Below are 18,414 nucleotides of genomic sequence, written 5' to 3'. Positions count from 1 at the left end.
TCTTACACCAAGGAGAGAAAAGACCCTCTTTGTTCACCAGTCTCATTACCAGGGGAAACATTGCAAAGTCCCACTGAACCTGTTCAAATATCTGTGGATCAGCACTTTGCTTGAGGTCTCATGTCAGTACTGAAATGAGGGCTGAGAAAGCTGTTTTACCTTAGCTCATCTAATTGTACCACAATACAATACTTTGTGAGATTGTTGGGTTCCTGGACGATGGGTTCCTGGACGACTGTTCACCTGCTAAAGTCACTGGCCTGCAGAAAGCCATGAGAGTCACAGCCTAGGGCACGTTTCTCACGGGTATTGGTGTAAAACAGGTGCAGACTCTTTGTCTACAGAGCAAAAGAAGAACAGACTGCCCAGGGAGGTGGTGGAATCACCAACTCCAGAGGTGTTCAAGAGAAGGGTAGATACGGCACAGGGGGACCAGGTTAGTGGGCATGGTGGTGATGGGTTAACAGTTGGACTGGATGATCTTACAGTTTTTTTCTGACCTTAACAATTCCATGATTTTATGATTCTATGAAAACCCATGTTTTCATTCCTCCTTAAATCTCCCAGTTAGAGCAATGCCGCCCATTTTCAGCATGCCTGAAGTGAAGTTTAATCCTCTGTGCATTTCATGGAACGCGACTGACTTTCACTTATTGTCATTATTGATGAGTGACACGGAGGCTAAATGGTTTGCATCAAGACATTTTCCTCATAAAAAATGGAAAAAAAAAGGAAAAATTAATACATCTCTTACCAGTAACACATCACTTATCAGTCAGCTGAGACATTTTGCTCAGATGCCAGGTACCCTCTTGGAAGGCTGTGTTGCCAGCTAGGAAATGGGGCCAATTAACTCACCTGGAGATTAGCAGGATCTTGTTATACAATAACTGTGTCAGAAATGAGCAGCACATTTGTTTCCTACAGCTTGGCTGAGATGCTGGGGCTGGGAGTGCCTCTGCTCCAAGGGTTGCAGCCAGGGGCAGGACGATGGCGTTGCCAAGGGTGGAGCAGGCCACCTACAGACTGCAGGCCTGGGGCAGCATCACCATTCCAAGCTGCTGTGAATCAGTCCCAGCTGTGCTCCTCGGTCACGTCACAGAAGAGATAGATAGAAAACTATCCCTGCCTTGACATGAGTTTGTCTTCCTTCCCTGCTGCCCTCATTTATTTTGATTAATTTTAACCACTGTAGCACAAGTCTGGTGCTTCAACCAACTTCCAGCTGTGCAATATGTGCTCTTCTTCTGCATGACTCCCTCTGCAGGTGTCAAGGAAGCTTTTCTTCACATCTGTCTGTCAAACACTGGTAGAGAGGATGGTTGTATGGGCAGAGCCTTGGGAGTCCAAGCTGGAGAGGAACAGAAGAGGCACACTGACAGAGAAATGGGTACTTGTGAAGGTTGTCTTTATCTGGAGTCTTTCTGTATTGTCAACAGAGAGAGAAAAGGTGAGAGAGGAAGAAAGGGAAGAGGGTAAGAAAAGGCAAAGTGAATGAGAAAGATTATTTTAGGTGTTAAGAACATCAGACCAAGGTTCTGCTTTGAGTCCTTCCTTAAAAATCACAGAACATCCCTAGTTGGAAGGAACCCATAGGGGTCACTGAGTCCTTTCTCTGTGAATATTGACCTGGGCCAAAGACTAGACCAAAGATTTAGGTTGCTTCCTGTCCTGTTTCCTGATGCAGGAACTCCCTTTGGTGCCGGTTGCCATGCCTACTGCTGCTTGTTTCAAATGGTCATAGAGATAACGATTGCAAAATGGCTTCTCTGCTGGACAGATGTGTCCATAAGGCCCATGTAAGTGGTGGCCACACTTTACTTTTCTGTAAGCATCCACATATAGACAGATATTTCCAGCAAGTGCATTGTAGTTGAGTGCGGCAGCTCTTTCAAAGTTGACAACTGGTGGGTCAATGTGCCCCCTACATACCTGTCTGCCTGACCGGTCAGCGTGAGGAAAATGGAAACAGGGAAGGCAAGGGTCCTGTGCAATTAATCATGCAATCATTCCTATTGCAATTGGAAGAAGCTGCAGTAGGCAGATACCTTCAGCATGTATGAAAGCATCAGTTTGCTCTCTCTCTTTTTTTTCTTTTTAATTTTATTTTCTTTTTACAGCAAACATATTTAATATAGCTATTTCAAGTTTTACATGAAGCATAAATCATGGGGGAGAAATAAGTATATTAAGCCACAACACAGGTTGTTTTGTAGCTTCTAAATTTCTTAAGTGTTAGGTCATTTTACTTACAAGTTAAATAGCTGTCTGCAAGAGGCCTCGATTGGTCATAAATTGTCCTTCCAATAATATAAAACACACCATTTATTTACAACACGTATGCTCTTCCAAGTAGATCCAACAGCTCGTAAAGCACGAGAGCTCCTATGTCATCCCTACTGAGACCACTGCAATAAAGAGCCATTGGAATGGCTCCGTTCTCAGTAAGTGCAATCAGATCCAGCAACAGTAGCTTTTACGGCTTTTTTCTCCCCTCCAGGAAAACCTTCAGTGTAAGTGCAATTTCAGAGAGCTGTGATGGTCTTACCCAGAGTGGGATCTTAGTCCTCACGTGTCCCTGAGGTTTTGGGAATGGAGTGATCTATTGCTCATCAGAGGGTCAGAATCAGCTCTCTTAAGATGGCTCATTTTCATAAAGATGATAGCTTGATTAAAAATAGAGTTAATTGAATATTGTGATGCTCTCACAGTAGCATAAGCTCCAGAGGTCTGGCTTATAAACAACAGTTGTTGCAGAAGGTTTATTGCCTTCTTACAGTTGAAGCAATGAGGCCTTCCATCTCTGTTTATTCCAGGATGGTTGGGCAGTAAAAATGTGCTGGTACCTGACCTCGGGTTGGCTCCTAGGAAATATTGGCCCAGTTTAAGTAATAAAGATGTTCTTACATAGGCAGAGGTGTGCCCTGATCAAACTCTAAAGTGAAATATCAGCTAGAAGCAGCACTTGATCTAGATTAGAAACCCACTTTTTAAATGTTTGAAGTAGAAAAGCAGTAGGAGCCGATCTAAGTCTCCAAAGCCTTTTGTCGATAAAAAAGCTCTGAACAATTTCCCTTTAATAATATTACTGCATTTTTAAAATGTGATTTCTGTAGTTCTTGGACAGTACAAAAGGGTGTGATATTTATCCAAAGGATTTGCACACTAACAGCACCATTAACACATTAATCAACATCTTGTTCCTTGGTTCAACCTCAGACTGCGCTGAGGGGGCCCAGATTGGAATCACGGGAGGAATGATAGGATTCACCCCATCTTACTGGGGGAATACCTGTGTAATAAGTGAAGAGTCTCAAATCAGTGAAGAGAATGAGAGGTGTCTTCTAGAGGATGCTCAACATCACACTAAGTGCGTAGAACAGGCAAGATTTAATTGCATTTTAGGATAAGCCACTATGAGGCAACTCAGATGAGGGGGTGAGGATTTGCTGCAAACCTACCAGCAATCCCACTTGAAGGAAAATGAGGACATTCTTTCAGTTGCTTCTGCATGAAACTTCCTGTTCTTTTGTACAAAGTGCCGTAACTGATTCATGGGCCAACTGCTTTACTGAAGAACCAACCTGAGTCAAAATCTACAACCGGCTAACTACTCCACCCCCTAAGTTTTAGTCCTGTCCACATCCACCCACGTCTATACAATTACATTGAGTAGCTGAGCTAACTCCTGCTGCAGTTAAATGGAATCTTCTCATCAGCTGGGCAGACCAGGCTCGAAGTCCTTCATAACTGATGCATCTGCTCCTCACCGTATCACTTCCCATCATGTATATAAATTAATTTCTTCTCTCTTCAAAGCCAAATTTCAACTAGTCAGTGTCAATGTCCATCACAGCCTTACTGATCTGCCTCCTGTGGGACACAAATCAAAATAGCTAATGAGCCGTTTTGCCATGAATCCTCCAGTTGCTAAATTTTTCCAGAGCTCGCTCTGAGCTACATTACCTCAACCTCCTTCAAACCACCTCTGCTGAGACCTGGGAAGCATGGCTGTACTCTCCTCAGGTCCTCAGCCACACTGCCTCTGTCTGCCACCTCCATTGCATCGTTGGCTGGAAGCTCTTCAAAGGCAGGCCTGTGGCACATCCAAGCAGTGGTACACATGGGGCCCATCCAGCTCCTTACCATCCATGACTAGGCACCACCAGACTCCAACTGTTGGCAGTGCCAAAAACTATTATCAGTAAGAGACGATAACAACAGGCACGAGGAGTTATGAAAAAAAAAATTACTTTTTAATGTACAAAAGGTTTATATACAGTTTCAGCATGTTACCTCCGTTCTTATGATGTAGAAAACAGCTAAAAATGTTCTTAAGATATAAATTTGACAGAACAATTCACCTACAGTACTTTTAGTAATGATGTCTTCTATACATAATATATACAGTGCTGGAATGGTTATTATAATACTATTTCAGTAAATGAAGGAAGACCACCTCTGGAAAGTCTGAGAAATCTCAAGCCATTGGAGATTTGGTTTTGCTTTTGTGTTTGATCTTTTGTTAATGAGATATCTGTGAAGAGGGACTCAGCAGACACTAGTGCCCTATGTGGCTGTAGAAAAAACTCCTATTAGCAGTCAGAGGACACACGAAGGCCTGATTCGACTCAGCACATGGGATGTCCGGTTGCACTCCAAGCGTCCAGGACAACATACAACATCCTAAAATACGTACTGCCCTCTTTTCATAAATGCAAAGGCAAGGGCAAGGTCAGCAATTGCAGAATATATACAGCAGCCTATAAAACAATCCCTTTACACATACCTTTCATGAGAGGCACAAAACAACAGCCAGACACTTTGCTTTGCTTTCCTGTCCTCATGCACCTGGGACATCAGTGGGATTTGCGGGGACCTTGAGGTGAGAGCATCCTGTGCACACCCTCTGCATTCGGGATGAGGTTGGATGAGACTGCAGGATGCTGAGCAGCACCTCCCCGCACCAGCTGTGCTCAGGGCTTTTGGGCAGCAGGGCTGTCCCAGCCACCACTGCCAACCCCAACTGCTGGGGTATGAAACAGCTCAAAGTTTGCCTGGAGATAGCACATGACGTTTTCACACCAGCCTGATGCATCAGCTTGTACAAAAGGAAAGCAGGGATACTGGGACACCAGAAAGCACCTTACAGGGCTGTCTTGTGCAGGGGATGGAGAAAGGGGCGTGGAGGAGAGATGGGAAGGAGAGAGTGGGGCCCTGAAGACGTGTTTGGTCAAACTGTGAGAACCTAGGGAGGATGCCATGCTTGCTCCCTACCCTTCAACATATGGGGCCATAAGAGCAGGATGGGGAGAATCATCCTTGCCCTCCACAGTCAGGAGTTAAGCAGGGCCTCCTGCCTACATGCACCCACCACTTCTACCCTTTTGTCTGGCAACAACAAAAATAAATAATACTACTAAGATTGGCTTCAGTGCCAGCTGAGTCTGGCCTGGAAACAGCTAATCGTTACTAGAAGCAGTTATATTTTGGTGGAGGATTTGGCTTTGGTAGGCCCTGCTCCTCCCATCTCTTCCTCAGGAATGTTTGCAAGACATTCTCCCAGACAGAGCCCCTATTTTGATCCAAATACCTGTTTTGAGACTATCCAGATGTTTGCCCTCACTGCAGACTGCAGGTGCAGTGCTGAACTCAACCAGTCTGGGTACAAAGAGCAGTCTGTGGGTCGGCCAGGGTGTGCTTTTTGACTACAGCAGCTCTTTTCATGCTGACCAAAGCTGTGAGACAGGTTGACGCAACACTGGGTGGGTGCCAGCAAGCTGCCTTACAGGGCAGGGTGCATTAGCTCATGGCTGGCCTCCTATTAGTGCCGTCACGTGCCTGATGCATGCCTCAGTAGAGCCCTCAACCAAGTGCATCACCCAGGTGAACCCTGGCCAGATAAACCAGCTCCCACAGTGCAGACTGGGCTAAACAACCAAAAACCCTCCACTGCTACCGCTTTTCTATGCGTGAGCACCTTACCTCAGAAAAAACAAAGGAAAGCAAAGCTGTACCAGAGCTGCACGGAGATGTGGTAACGCGTGCTTCACGTGCAACATTAAAACGTTTTCAGGACCCATACACCGCTCAGAGGGCACAGCTGTGTGTGTGTCAGCCTGCACACCGCAGCCTTCCTGCCACGGGGATTATTTCCCAGTGATTGCTGTTCCTGGGCCTCCGCTCCACTCGGCACTTGATATAAACCACGTTGTAAACACATCTGATCAAAGAGTGCATTCACCTTTCAAGTGTCTCATCAGTGTGTCTTTCCAATGTTTTCTCAGAAACACTGCTATGTTTTTATAAATGTACATTTCATATACGCTTCTGGCAATACACTATATTTGATTTTTAAAGGAAGAGAGGCCTTGGCTATTTAACACGAAAGCACGGTAAGGCACTTTGCTGAGAAGCCATTTGGAATCCATGCTCTTTGCAAGGTACAAAGGTATTTACGGTACAAAACAATACTGCTGGCAGAGGGCTTGTTTGGAGACATAACTAACTGCTGCTCTCATCACAGTGGCGTACACAGTATGGCTTTAATTCTGATCAAAATCACGTCCTCCCGTTTCTTTCTGGGGTGGGGTGAAGATGGGATTTCTGCAAACATAACTAAAATGGGAAATGACGGGGAGCGCTGTCTAGAGGGATGGAGGAAGGGAGGTTTTGTCTTTAACCACGCAGTCCCCTAGTCTGGTGGCAATACTGTTCAGTGCTCTGGGAAACAAAGCCAAAAGTAATACTAGAGGTGCGCCTCTGCGGTGCTGAACTGCCAGGATGTAGTTTACATAACTCCGTATGGAGACTTAATGTTTTTTGTTTGTTCGTTTGTTTTACTTTGAATCCCTTTAAGGTATTTAATACTTACAAAAAAAAAATTGAAAAAAAAAAACAACAAAAAAAATGTCTACTCTATTGGAACAGATTATTTTTCAAAAGCACATTCATAAAACTGCTTTACACAGACCCCTTGGATAGCGCTCAGGCCTTGTGCTTTACTGTTAGGACATCATGTTGAGAAATTTACTCTCTTCTGCCAGGGTGGTCAGCATGGAGCTCATATCGCCTATTGCCATATTGCTTATTCCCGTGGGTACGGTGGGCAGAGTCAGAGAGTTTCGTGGAGTCGTCAGGCGAGAGGAGTTCTGGGAGAGGTTCTGCAGGATGCTGGGGCTCAGGGTTCCCGACATCAGGCTCGAGTGGTCCCCATCGTCCATGATGGCATCAAAATCTATCTGGGGCGGCTCAAGACCTTGCGAGTCCACCGTGCTGGACACCTGGTTGGTGCCCGGGGACGGCAGAGCGGCCGGCTTGCCGCTCAGCGCACACTGCTGCTGCCTGACCCTGCAGTCCGAGTGATTATCGAAGCCGCTGTTTTGTTCGTACATGTGGATTTGACCGTAATAGTACATCAAATTATTTTCCCTCGTGCCATCCGCACACTGCTGGGTCGATGCTGGCAACATGTCGCCGGTTCTTTTGTGCACAGCCTCCACCATCTCCTGGCCTGGGTTCATGGTGTTTGTAGCATGGGGAGTTCTCATGTAGCCCAGCTGCTGCACGGTGCGGAGGGCTCGGGGTCTGCTAGCTGGGCTGGGCTCGGCGGGGGGACGAGGTTGGACCATGCCGGCTGGATACGTCTGCGCCGAACCCATCATGCTCTGCTGGGGCTCAAAGCTCTGCTGGTTGGAGGGCATGATGGGCTGATGGAAGGCCTCCTGAGTCATGGGGAAGTTCATGTGGGCCGGCTGAGATGAGTAGTTCTGCTGGCTCGGTTCATGCATGACCTGGTTCAGCATTGTGCGGTCGCTGTTGCTGCTGACCATTAGGGACGGGTCGGTCGCCATGTCCATTTGCTGAGGGTGGAGGTGCGGCCCAGACTTGGTCGCCATGTTGCTACAAGAAGGAGAGAGCTGATTTGGATTGCCATTGATTGCACCGGGGCTCAGCATCTGATGAGCTTGGTTATACCCTGTGTGTGAGCCCAGATCAGGGTTCACCCCTGGGCCTAGGCTCATCGGCTGCTGCCGCAGCTGCATACAGTTCAGCCTCTGCCCGTCCATGCCCACATTTCTTTGCATAAAGCTCTGCTGTGTTACATTCATGCTGTTCTCCGGTAGCTGCATCTGCTGCTGGTTGTAGCTCTGGTACTGACCGAAGTTCTGCTTCTGCTGGACCACTGCTAAGTTCCCTTGTGAAAACTGCTGCTTTGACTGACTGGACATGACATCAACCGTACCCGAGCTTACTTCATTCCACTGGACAGGCATGTTATTTTTATTCATGTCTGAGGGTGTGTCGAAGTTCATGGGACACTCTGCCATCATAGGCCCCAAATGGCTCATGCTCGCCTCAGCCACGGCCATCCTGCGCTGGCTGGGAAAGGCTGGGGGCTGCAGCTTCCCACCTCCCTGGAAGCTCTGAATCTCGCCGCTGTACCCCATGGAAGTGCTCTCAGCCGCTGTCCCGCCGTTCTGGGACTTGATGTACTGTACCACATCATCTGGTAGCATAATGTCATCATCTCCAACAGGAACCTCTGCCTCCCCAGACATGGATTCCATGGCGATGTTTTCACTGATGCTCAGTGGCCGGGGTGAGTACGTGTGCCGGGCAAGGCTCCCGTCAGAGCGCCCATAGCTCTGCATGCTGAAATTCCTCCGGTCTGCAGGATGTGGAGGATGGAAGGGGTTCATGTTGTTGGTGCTGTTGAAGCGGTGAACTCGTGGGAGGGCCTGGGGCTCTCCAGCAGGTCTCCTCACTGGGTCACTTGCCCGTCTCGTGCAGTTGCCCGGCACCTCATGGGGAAACGCTGCAGTGGATGCGTAGCTGTAGGAGCTGCCATCACTGCAACGCCTGGGGCCCGGTGGGAGGCGAACTGAGGGCAAGGTGGGCTCTGGTCCATCCATAAGTGAGATCCTGTTCTTCAAGGTCATCCTCTCCATATTTGGCAGAGGCGTTGGAGGAGGACCCCCTGTGGCAGCAGCGTACTTGGCTTTCAGTCTATAGTGCTGAGCTGGTGTGAGATTCAGCAGGCCCGGCATCCCACTGCACTGGCTCGCCTCACTTGACCGGCGGGAAGCATCTGTTGAAATGGGGTCATAAGAGTCAGCAGAGCTCGTGTTATTGGGACGGTGCCCGAGCTGCGAAGCCTCGCTGGAGCGGCGGCTGGAGAAGTACGGGGAAATCCCTGATGATCTGCGGCTCATGGTGTAGGCAGAGCTGACGGTGCTCGTCGTACTATCACGGCGCTCATTGATTTGGTTCAGCATCGTAACCTCATTGACAGACAGCTCCATTATTCTTGGATTAGGCAGCGTAGCAGAAGAACCACCACTGTTTTCTAGAATAGAGCCTAGGAGAAAGGTTGTGGGGAAAGAAAAGATTTAGTCAGTTGAGAAATTCCAGTTGGTAATGTTCTTGGGTCCAAAACAGAGACACACTAAGACACCCCCAAACATTTTACAGGAATTATAGTGAATTTAATTTGCTGCCAGTGAGTACAAAGTTTCACCTACAGCTCTATGTCCATGCACGAAGAGCAAGGCGGCTGAGGAAAGAGGAAGAGACATTCATGCTGCAGGCTAATTGCAGTGTGTACCCCACTGATGCCCAGTTGCTGTGTAGTGCCTCCACATGAGCTTCTCTTGGTGGGGAAAAAGTAGGACTAGTGTGAACCATGCCACAGAACAAATGAGTAGCTACAATCACAGCTGCTTACTGGAACAGAAACACAACAGTCAGGAATAGGAGGCTGCCAGACAAAAGCTGACAGTCAAAGGTTCTTCCCAGAGCACACCAAGGAGCTTCAACATACTAAGCCTAAATTTTAGTTCAAACAAGGACCTTGAGACTTCTTGGCAAAGAAATAAGAGGAGCACAAAAGGGATCATAAAGATACCTTCATCAGGAATCCCCAGACAGTGTAAAACCAACATATGAAGCTGCAAGCAATAGCCAGTAGCTCTTGAAGTGACGAAAAGGCCTGACAGAGCAAGATCTAGTATGGAAGGCTTGGCTGGTTTGCTGCTGTACCCCACCAGTCTCTTTGCAAGCATATCAGCCCTTGGAGAACTGTTACTGTTGGAAAGCCAAGCAGTCTTGTGGCTGCCACTGGGATGCAACTGGGTCCTGAGCAAGCCCAGAAATAAGATTCCTCTGCCTCCCTTCATAGCTCTGCAGTCCAGGTTTCTTTTGCACATAACTAGATGGCTGTGCTTCTACCCAACCTCTCCACTTTACCTAACATTTCTAATCAGCACAGGCTGACTCAGAGGTCAAAAGAAACAATCCTCCTGCAGAGCAGACTCTTAGTTATGAGACCTGAGACAAGCTCTGGAGGGTTACTTTACAACAAAGCCCAGGCCCATGGCTTACCATTTCCTGAGATGGGAGGCAGCTTGGTGTTTCTGCCTTGTGGAGCTGGGCTCACCCATGAGCAGGAATCCTTAACTGTCTTGAGTTTCTCTTTCTTGAGCTGTTCAAGTCGTTGCATTGTCGTCATGTGTTTCCTCAGCTGCAGGCTGACTGTCAAATTACCAGAAGAGACCGTTGAGTCCACAACAGGAGCGTTGTCATCCAACGCTGTCAGATCTCCCAGACTTCCCCCGCTGTGCATATTCATTTCTACTCCACTGTCATTGTTGTTGGTGCTGCCCAGGGGTGACGGCTCACTGCTGCATGACGACTGGCCACCAGGACTGGACTGACACATCTTGGGAAGGAAAAGAGGAGGAGTTGGACGAGTGAAAAGAAACCGTGAACTCAGTATCCACAACAGGCTTCAGGTTTGGCCCTATTCTAGGTGTCCCCTCATGTCACACTTCTTTGTCACAGGATCTCAGCTCTACCAGAGAGCATGGACAGCTTCCCTGGTGAGGAGAGCAGAGCATCACCTGCAGCTGGAGAAACTATGGTGTGTGCAAGTGGAGGATGGAGAAGAACCAGTGTTCCAGCAAAAGATTAAGGGGCTGATGCTTCCTGAAGAAAAGCAGCAAGCTACCTGGTGCAAGGCATACTGCAGCAAGGACTGGTTTATCTAACAAAGGATCGTGGCCTACATATTTCAAAGACAACGTACTTCTTTACAGTCTAACATATAATTAGATTAGCTGACAAATTTCCCAGACAGGTAAAAACCCGGTTCGCCATTTGCAAACTCCCATTTACAAATAAGACGGATAAGCAACATAAATACTTATTTTATTTACACTAGAAATTGGACATTGAGTAGTTTATCTGCAGTAGACACTAAAAGATCTGAACCTGCCCTGAAGTAGCACTGGTGCTACCCAAAAGGACACCTAGCCTCTCTACTTAAAGCCCAACTATCAGAAAGTGGGAGTGCTGAAAAGGGAACAAACTTTGCCTGAGACCAAGGTGGAAGTGCAGGGTGATGCTTTACTTTGTCTTCTAGCAGCCCTCCTTGGCAGGACTGACTGGCTCTGATGGCCTCATAGCCCTTCAATCAGGATGGCAGACTGCAATCGCCAGATTTAATGAGTTGTGATACTCAGAACAATGTGACAGTGAGAGTCCTGAGGCACTGTTATGTTCTCTCCTTTCTGTGTTGCAGTAAACATGCTCTGTTCCCCGCCATTGCTTTTCTCTGCATGCCTCCACCCCCTCCCTGCAGGGTTTGCTGGAGACAGGAGGTCTGCTAGAGACCCTACTTTACACAGCAATTTTAATACAAAGGATTTCTTTGCTCACCTTAGTACCGACTGTCCTTAGGAAGGTAGAGTAAGGAAGGGTAAGCAGGAATAAAGAACAGGTTGTTAGGACAAAGACAGCAACGACAGAAAAGACCGTGTTAGTATATGGAGGAAGAGGGGAGTGCAGAATACAACACAAATTGCTAATATTTCCTCATTCCATACCCTGCCTTCCCTGTCATAGAATCACGGAATGGTTTGGGCTGGAAGGAAACTCTAAGGTCATCTAGTCCAACACCCCAGCCATAAGCAGGGATACCTCCCACCAGAGCAGGCTGCTCAATGTCCCACCCAATCTGATCTTGAACGCTTCCAGGGATGGGGCACCCACAGTGTCTTTGGGCACTTCTGATTCCTGCATCTAACCACCCTCTGAGGAAAGAATTTCTTCAATATATCTAATCTGAATCTCCCCTCTTTCAGTGTAAGACCATTACCCCTGGTCCTGTCACTACAGACCCCGGTAAAACTCTCCATCTTTCATTTAAGAAAGGTTTTCAGTTTGTAGGCTCAGACAAAAGCCCCTTGGAAAGACCTCCCACCAGACTCTGTGGGTTTAGAATTAGACCAACGCTGGGTCAACACACAGGGCCTCAAGAGTTATGGGAAGTAGTGAAACATCTCACTCCTCCCACCACACTGATTTTAACCAGGGAACATGAGATGATCCTCCAGGTTAGACGCTGCTCATTACACATGCATGGGTGAGATGTTGGACAGGGAGAGAGTAGTGAACCTGCGGACACATGGGTCTTGCTGTCAGTGAGATGGCTTGGATGCAGCCCTGGGAGCACAGAGCACTGGGAAAACAAGCCCACACCTTCTGAAGAAAATGGGTGGGGAGCTGTGATTGTGTTCTTGTTTTCATAATTAGAAAAAAAAAAAAAAACACACAGAGGAAAGTACACAGAGGTCATTCTGTTCACCAGTTCTCAGAGACTGCTTTTATAACTCAAGACATATTATTTTTAAGGTAAAACTGTTCTTTTAGTTAATTAGAGACATTTTGAATGTGAAAATGCTCAAATCCTTCATAACCAAAACATGAAAACTCATTATTAATTTGTTAAAAATTACATCCCTTAGCCTTTTCCAGAAAATCTATGTCCTTTCAGGGTATGCTGTTTAGTTGAAACAGTAATCTTTTAGCCTGGATTCAAATCAAGAAAATATATATTTTGGAGTTCAAAGCCCTTCCAGCTCTACTAAGAAGTCTGGGAACTGTATTCACAGCTTCCTTCAAACGCAAAGGCCATTTCTGCCACAACCAGCCCATACTTTTTTTGAAGTTGGAGCTGGTGCAGGAGAACAGAACTTTGGGAATGAAGGTGATGAGAACTATCAAAAGGCAAAAGTGCTCCTATGTGTTCAGTACCCCATCTCCTTCACCAGTAGCAGTTTGCAGAGGAGCAGTTTGGCTCCCGGCATGGGCTGGGTGAGGCTTGAATGCACTTGGATCCATCACTGTACGTACTTTGTTAGCACCACTGACCATGCTTCTGCCTACTGTGGAGGTGCTATAATGGCTGCACTGTTGTTAAACAGTCTTTGTTTCAGCTTGTGGCAACTCACGGGGCTGTGAAGTATGATCACAGCTGACTGCTAGCTCATATCCAAAGGAGGACTGTACATTCTCGCTCACCTGTTTATTGCGGGCATCACTCCCTCACCCTGTAATCCCACCATAATCCTTTGTGGCAGTTGGGGGTCCTGCAGTGAATTGGTGTACCCCTGAGCAATCTGCTCCAGCTGACCCGCTGGGCGGGGGCTTGGACTAGGTGATCAAGAGAGGCCCCTGTTAACCCCAGTGAAAGAAAAACAGTGAGGGAAGTGGGGAAGGAGAAGAGAAGGGATGGACTTCTCATCTCAAGACACACTCATCAATCTGTGTTCATCATCTCTTGCTCAATTTAAATTGGTGAGGAAAGTACTGCAAATCTGTGATATTGCCATGTTTTACCCAGTGCACAGCACAGGCAGGTGAAGCATGATACTGGACGTCACACAGCCTCCATGACTCCACAGATGGGAATTTGTGCTGCTGGGTAGGAAAGTACAAAATGTTTTGGACTGTGCCCTGACCTGCAATCTCATCTCTGGACTTGAACTCTAGGGTGTGGGCAGCTGAAGAGCAACTGCCTGCAGAGGTAAATGGCATGCAACGCTTCACGCCCCCATTGTACTGGAGAAATGAGGAGCTGTGTGAGTTCTGCTAAGAGCAATTGCTCTTACCACAGAATTCTCTGTTTTTATTGTTTTGACTTGTAAGCAATCCTCCATGCTCCTTGTGGTACTGTTGGCCTCGGGGCTCTCCTCTGAAACCTTACTGCTCTGCTTGGCGCTTGCCTCATTGTCCCCATTTTCCTTGAGTGGAGGTGGTCTTGGGTGGACATCGTTGCGCTGTTTCTTTGTGACATGGGCATCAGGTCCGTGTACGGTCTTAACGTGTTTCCTGAGGGAACTAGGGTCCGTGTACCTCTTTGTGCAGCCAGGGATTTTACAGACATAGGGTTTCTGTAAATAAAAGCAGATATTGTGTTATATTTAGAGCAAGTCCGAATATTCCAGGTGCGTTGTATGGGTCAAGAAAGTATAGTGAACATGGCTGCTGGCAACAGCAAAACATGGAGCATCTGCTCCACAGGGTTTTCTAAGACCAAGATACTCAAAATGTGATACATGGACTGCTGCTGATCCACACAGACCTGGCCAGTCATTTGATACTGGCTAAACTCCTTGTTTTCAGTTGCTGGATTAAAAGACAGCTAAGAATTCATGAAATACTTTCCTAATATTACTTTCCCATGTACGTGTTTGCTCGGGTGGCCACAGGAATGCTTCCTGATTACAAATGGGCAGGCAGTGATGTAGAGGACTGGCCATAACACATTCTCTCTGCTAAGGTGGGGTCTGCGTCGTGAAAATGTCTGAGACCTTGTGGCTGATGCAAAACCAAGCAGGACCAGAGTAACCCTACACAATCTATCATACCACTCCAGCACCTGTCACCCTGAAATCTGTTATTGTGCAAAACAAACCACAGACATGCAATGCTTTTCCAGATGATAGTGCTCTAGTCCTGAATTCATGAATCATTGATTGCCACAGGAAAACAAGGATGAAGCCATGCTTCTGAAAACAGAAGCCAGCAAACACATACTTTTCTTCTTTTTCTTCTTTTAACTTTTTTTCTTATTGAGCTTCCAATTCCAAGTACATTAGCACCATGGTTGTTTGAGCTGGTGCTGCTGTGCTGGAAGCTCTGAATTCATCACAAGTTCCACTTTCAGCCTCACAGCTACTCTTAGTATTTTTCTGCCAACGTACTGGAATAGATCCACAAAAAAAAAAAAAAAAAAAAAAGACAACCACAAAAAAACCCAACTCTGACAGATGTTATTTGAAGGCTTCCCAAAATGACCATTCCTATTCTTTCTTTTTTAATCTGTTTTTCTAATGCCATCCAGAAGCTTGAGTAAAACAATACAAAGGAGTGTGTATTCTTTGCAGAAAGCAACTATAATCACATGAAAAACACCAGAAGTCTGTTTCTTATTCAAAAGCATGCTTCCTGGATGATCTTGGCAGATCATTTGAACAAACGAAATGCTTGTAACTCCACACTGAGGTAAATATTTAATATATTTTAATGCTGGGTAAACCAAAGCACAAAAAGTAAAATAGTCTGCTTATGAATTTCATGCAACTCCTTCTATGAGGCACTACAGAAATATTATTACTGCTATTGAATCTTACTCTAAAGAGCAGATGCCACCCCCATGCTAAAAAAAGCAACACTGAACAGTTAAATAATATTTTATGAAGATCCTTTAGTCCCAGCAGTTCTGATCTTCATATATATGTAACTTAGGTATAACATGATCACTCTTGCTTGGAAGGGCAGTCATTCCACTTAATGGGGCACAAACACCCATTTCATCAGGTCATACCTCCTATAACTCAACTGTGCAGAACTGTTGATACATTGGCATGCCTCCATATATCCTCCAGGTTATTCAAATACTGATGCGGTGGACACAAACTCCAGCTTTTCATCTGTGTGGTTTTGCGAGTCATAGGGAGCTGGATGTTTCTGCCCTGCAGCTTCACCTTTGAGCAAAATGGGAATGCAGAGGAGCAGGCACCTTGCATCTAAGTGAGTCATCACAGACCTTGTGCAGCTCCTGGTCTGGATCACTTGGGAAACCAAACCCATTTTAAGAAATGTTTTGTAATAATACAGCCAATGACAAAATTCCACATGTAGGAATATGGGACATAACAGACAAACAGAAGGGAAGACTGGCATGCCAAGGAGGAAAACCTCTAGGGATCAGAGTTCAAGTGATCTATGGGCAAAAATTAGTTCATATACTAAAATTAGTTCACATGCTCTTCAATGAGTACAAACTGGTCAGAGTCTGTATCCAGTACTGAAAGTTGTACAACAAGTCTTGATTCATCCAAGTAAGGATCCTTAGAGATGGAAGAAGCACACAAAATTGATTTAAGAAGCAATGCTGTATAGCCAGAGACTTCAGTGTCTTGATTGACGTACTTGAGAGAAAGAAGAGCAACTTAGCCCCATAGTGTTGTGGAAGGAAATAGCAATGAAAAAGACATTGCATTCAACACTGGAGGAGAGCAAGGGAAGCTTCCAAGGCTGGAAAACAAGCAATTTCTAACGCCTGAAGTTCTATCAGTGAGAGTAAATCATACTATTTACCTCCCAGTAGAAGAAGCTTTAACAGAAAATTAATGTTGTTTTAACTGAACACCTGTTATTGAGAATGCAGGTAAGGCTGCCAGCGAGAGGTTGCATGTCCTGTTGGTCACTCCTGACCTCAGGGTCTGCATAGCCTCGAACCAACCCCAGTGCAGATACAGGTTAATTTTAGCCTTCATCTTGCTGAGGAAATAGCTCGTGGGCAAAGGACAACGCTGGCATTTGGGTTCACAGCCAAACAAATTAAAATAATACTGAGACCCAGGTCTCAGCATCACGCAGAACAGAAGGGCGCCCTAGAGTCTGAATCCTTATTGTGACTTCAACAGAAGATCTTCAACCTACAGATCTGTGGTTATTACTGGCAGATATTATGATGCCAGAGATAGAAATACTCCCCAAAAGCTTTTTGTAGACACAGCATCTCTTTAAAAAGCTCTCATCCATGGCAATTGCGTTCCATTCTTCAACAGTCTATATTTAACAGTTGCAAATTAGGCTGCAGACTGAATTCTTCATGGCTGCAAACATTATTAGAACTTCAGAGTGTTGTTTTTTCTCCCCCTGTCAGCTAATTAGTGGTAATATAAATTTCAATCGTCAGCTATGGTTGATTGCAACAGACCATCACATGCGCTACAATAAAGGCAATTTCCTCTGCTCCCCTACTACTAATAGTGGGTCTTAATTAGCCAAGGTTAACAAAGCATTGCATTGTGCTCTATCATTGTACATCAAACGATGGAGGAAGTATTATTTTCAGAGTGTCAGTATCCTGGGTAGCTGTTACGCTGCTGCAAGTTTGTGCCACACTAATATGAAACACCACACGTGCAGACGTACAATCCTATTCACACTATTAAATAGTATAAATTTGGAAAATGTTCACTTTAATTTCCAAAGCCGATTAAGAAGTTTGCATACTTCAACATCTGTTTATGATTTCAAACATGGCTTTCATAAATATAAACCTAATGTGGTCTGGCTCTCCAACAAAACAAATCCCATTAAAAAATAAGAAAAACCTCTCATTACAGTAGGTTTCTTTTAACACGAGTCCAGCGTGTAAAGTGCATGTTTATTGTCAGCAAAATTAAAAAAAAGCCCTCCGTTGAGCTGTGGTGAGCCCAGGCTTACCTCATTGGAATGTGTCCTGTTCTGGTGCTTGGCTCGATCCGAGGCATTGGAAAAGGCTTTATTGCAGCCTTCATGCTCACAGACATAAGGTTTTTCTCCAGTGTGGGACCTCAGGTGTGTCTTTAAGTTCTCCAGGCGGGAGTAAGCCTTGGAGCAACCCTCAAACTAAAAAAAAAAAAAAACAAAAACACAAGAGGGGTGATTAATTAACCAGAAAAATTTGATTTCCCCTCCTGCCTAAACCCTTCTCATCTGTTTCTCACTCTTCCTTTTTTTTTCCTTCCCTTTAAAGGGCTTGTGTTTCAGGGAACAACATCCACTTTGTTGGGAGAATTCCCCTCCCTCGGCAGACTAAGTGTTTCAGCGGTGACTCACATTTAAGGTGCTACTCCTTGTCGGGTACACACCTGATATTTCAACAAGAAACTGCTTTTTCCAGTGGGGCTGAACAGCCCTCAATTCTCTTAGCCATCCCTTAGCAACTAACATACACAGAGACGGAGGTCCTTTCCTCTCACCCAGAGAACTGGTGGCTTCTCAACAGTTTGACCAGCCCTTGCAGCCTTCCTAACCTCCAAAGCTGGAAAGACCAGACCATTCTCTAACACACAAGCAAAAATCTAGCAAGCTTTGAAGTTTCCCAAATTACAGCTTGGGTCTGCTCTCGGAAGATGCTGTGGTCAGGCTGTCTGACATTACCAGTTTGAAAAACAAGGCTCTCAATCTTGAGGACAGATGGATTTTTGGATGAGAGTGCAGGCCAGAAGCCTTGTTCCTGGAAGGAAACCAGCTGCCCACACAACGAGAAAGAGTAGCTTGGGAGATACAGTC

At 46.0% G+C, this 18,414-nt stretch overlaps 1 protein-coding gene across 2 annotated transcripts in view; it reads right to left on the bottom strand.

Moving 5' to 3' along the window:
• Window positions 1–4,247: 4,247 nt before the first annotated feature.
• Window positions 4,248–18,414, bottom strand: part of GLI2 (GLI family zinc finger 2) — a 175,420-nt gene continuing 161,253 nt past the window's right edge. For both annotated transcript variants that reach the window (XM_065751149.1, XM_065751151.1), the window contains exons 11-14: window positions 17,584–17,748; window positions 13,953–14,234; window positions 10,384–10,720; window positions 4,248–9,361 (exon numbers count right to left, since the gene is read on the bottom strand). In XM_065751149.1, the coding sequence (XP_065607221.1) occupies window positions 7,008–9,361; window positions 10,384–10,720; window positions 13,953–14,234; window positions 17,584–17,748 (3,138 nt within the window). In that variant the 3' untranslated portion in view covers window positions 4,248–7,007. The remainder of the gene's footprint in view (window positions 9,362–10,383; window positions 10,721–13,952; window positions 14,235–17,583; window positions 17,749–18,414) is intronic.

The sequence above is a fragment of the Cyrtonyx montezumae genome, unplaced genomic scaffold (genome assembly GCF_038088225.1).
Source record: "Cyrtonyx montezumae isolate F1298 unplaced genomic scaffold, pur_monq_1.0 scaffold_7, whole genome shotgun sequence".
Lineage (NCBI taxonomy): Eukaryota > Metazoa > Chordata > Aves > Galliformes > Odontophoridae > Cyrtonyx > Cyrtonyx montezumae.
The sequence above is the reverse complement of the archived record's forward strand: the minus strand, read 5'-3'. Positions and strand labels throughout refer to the sequence as shown.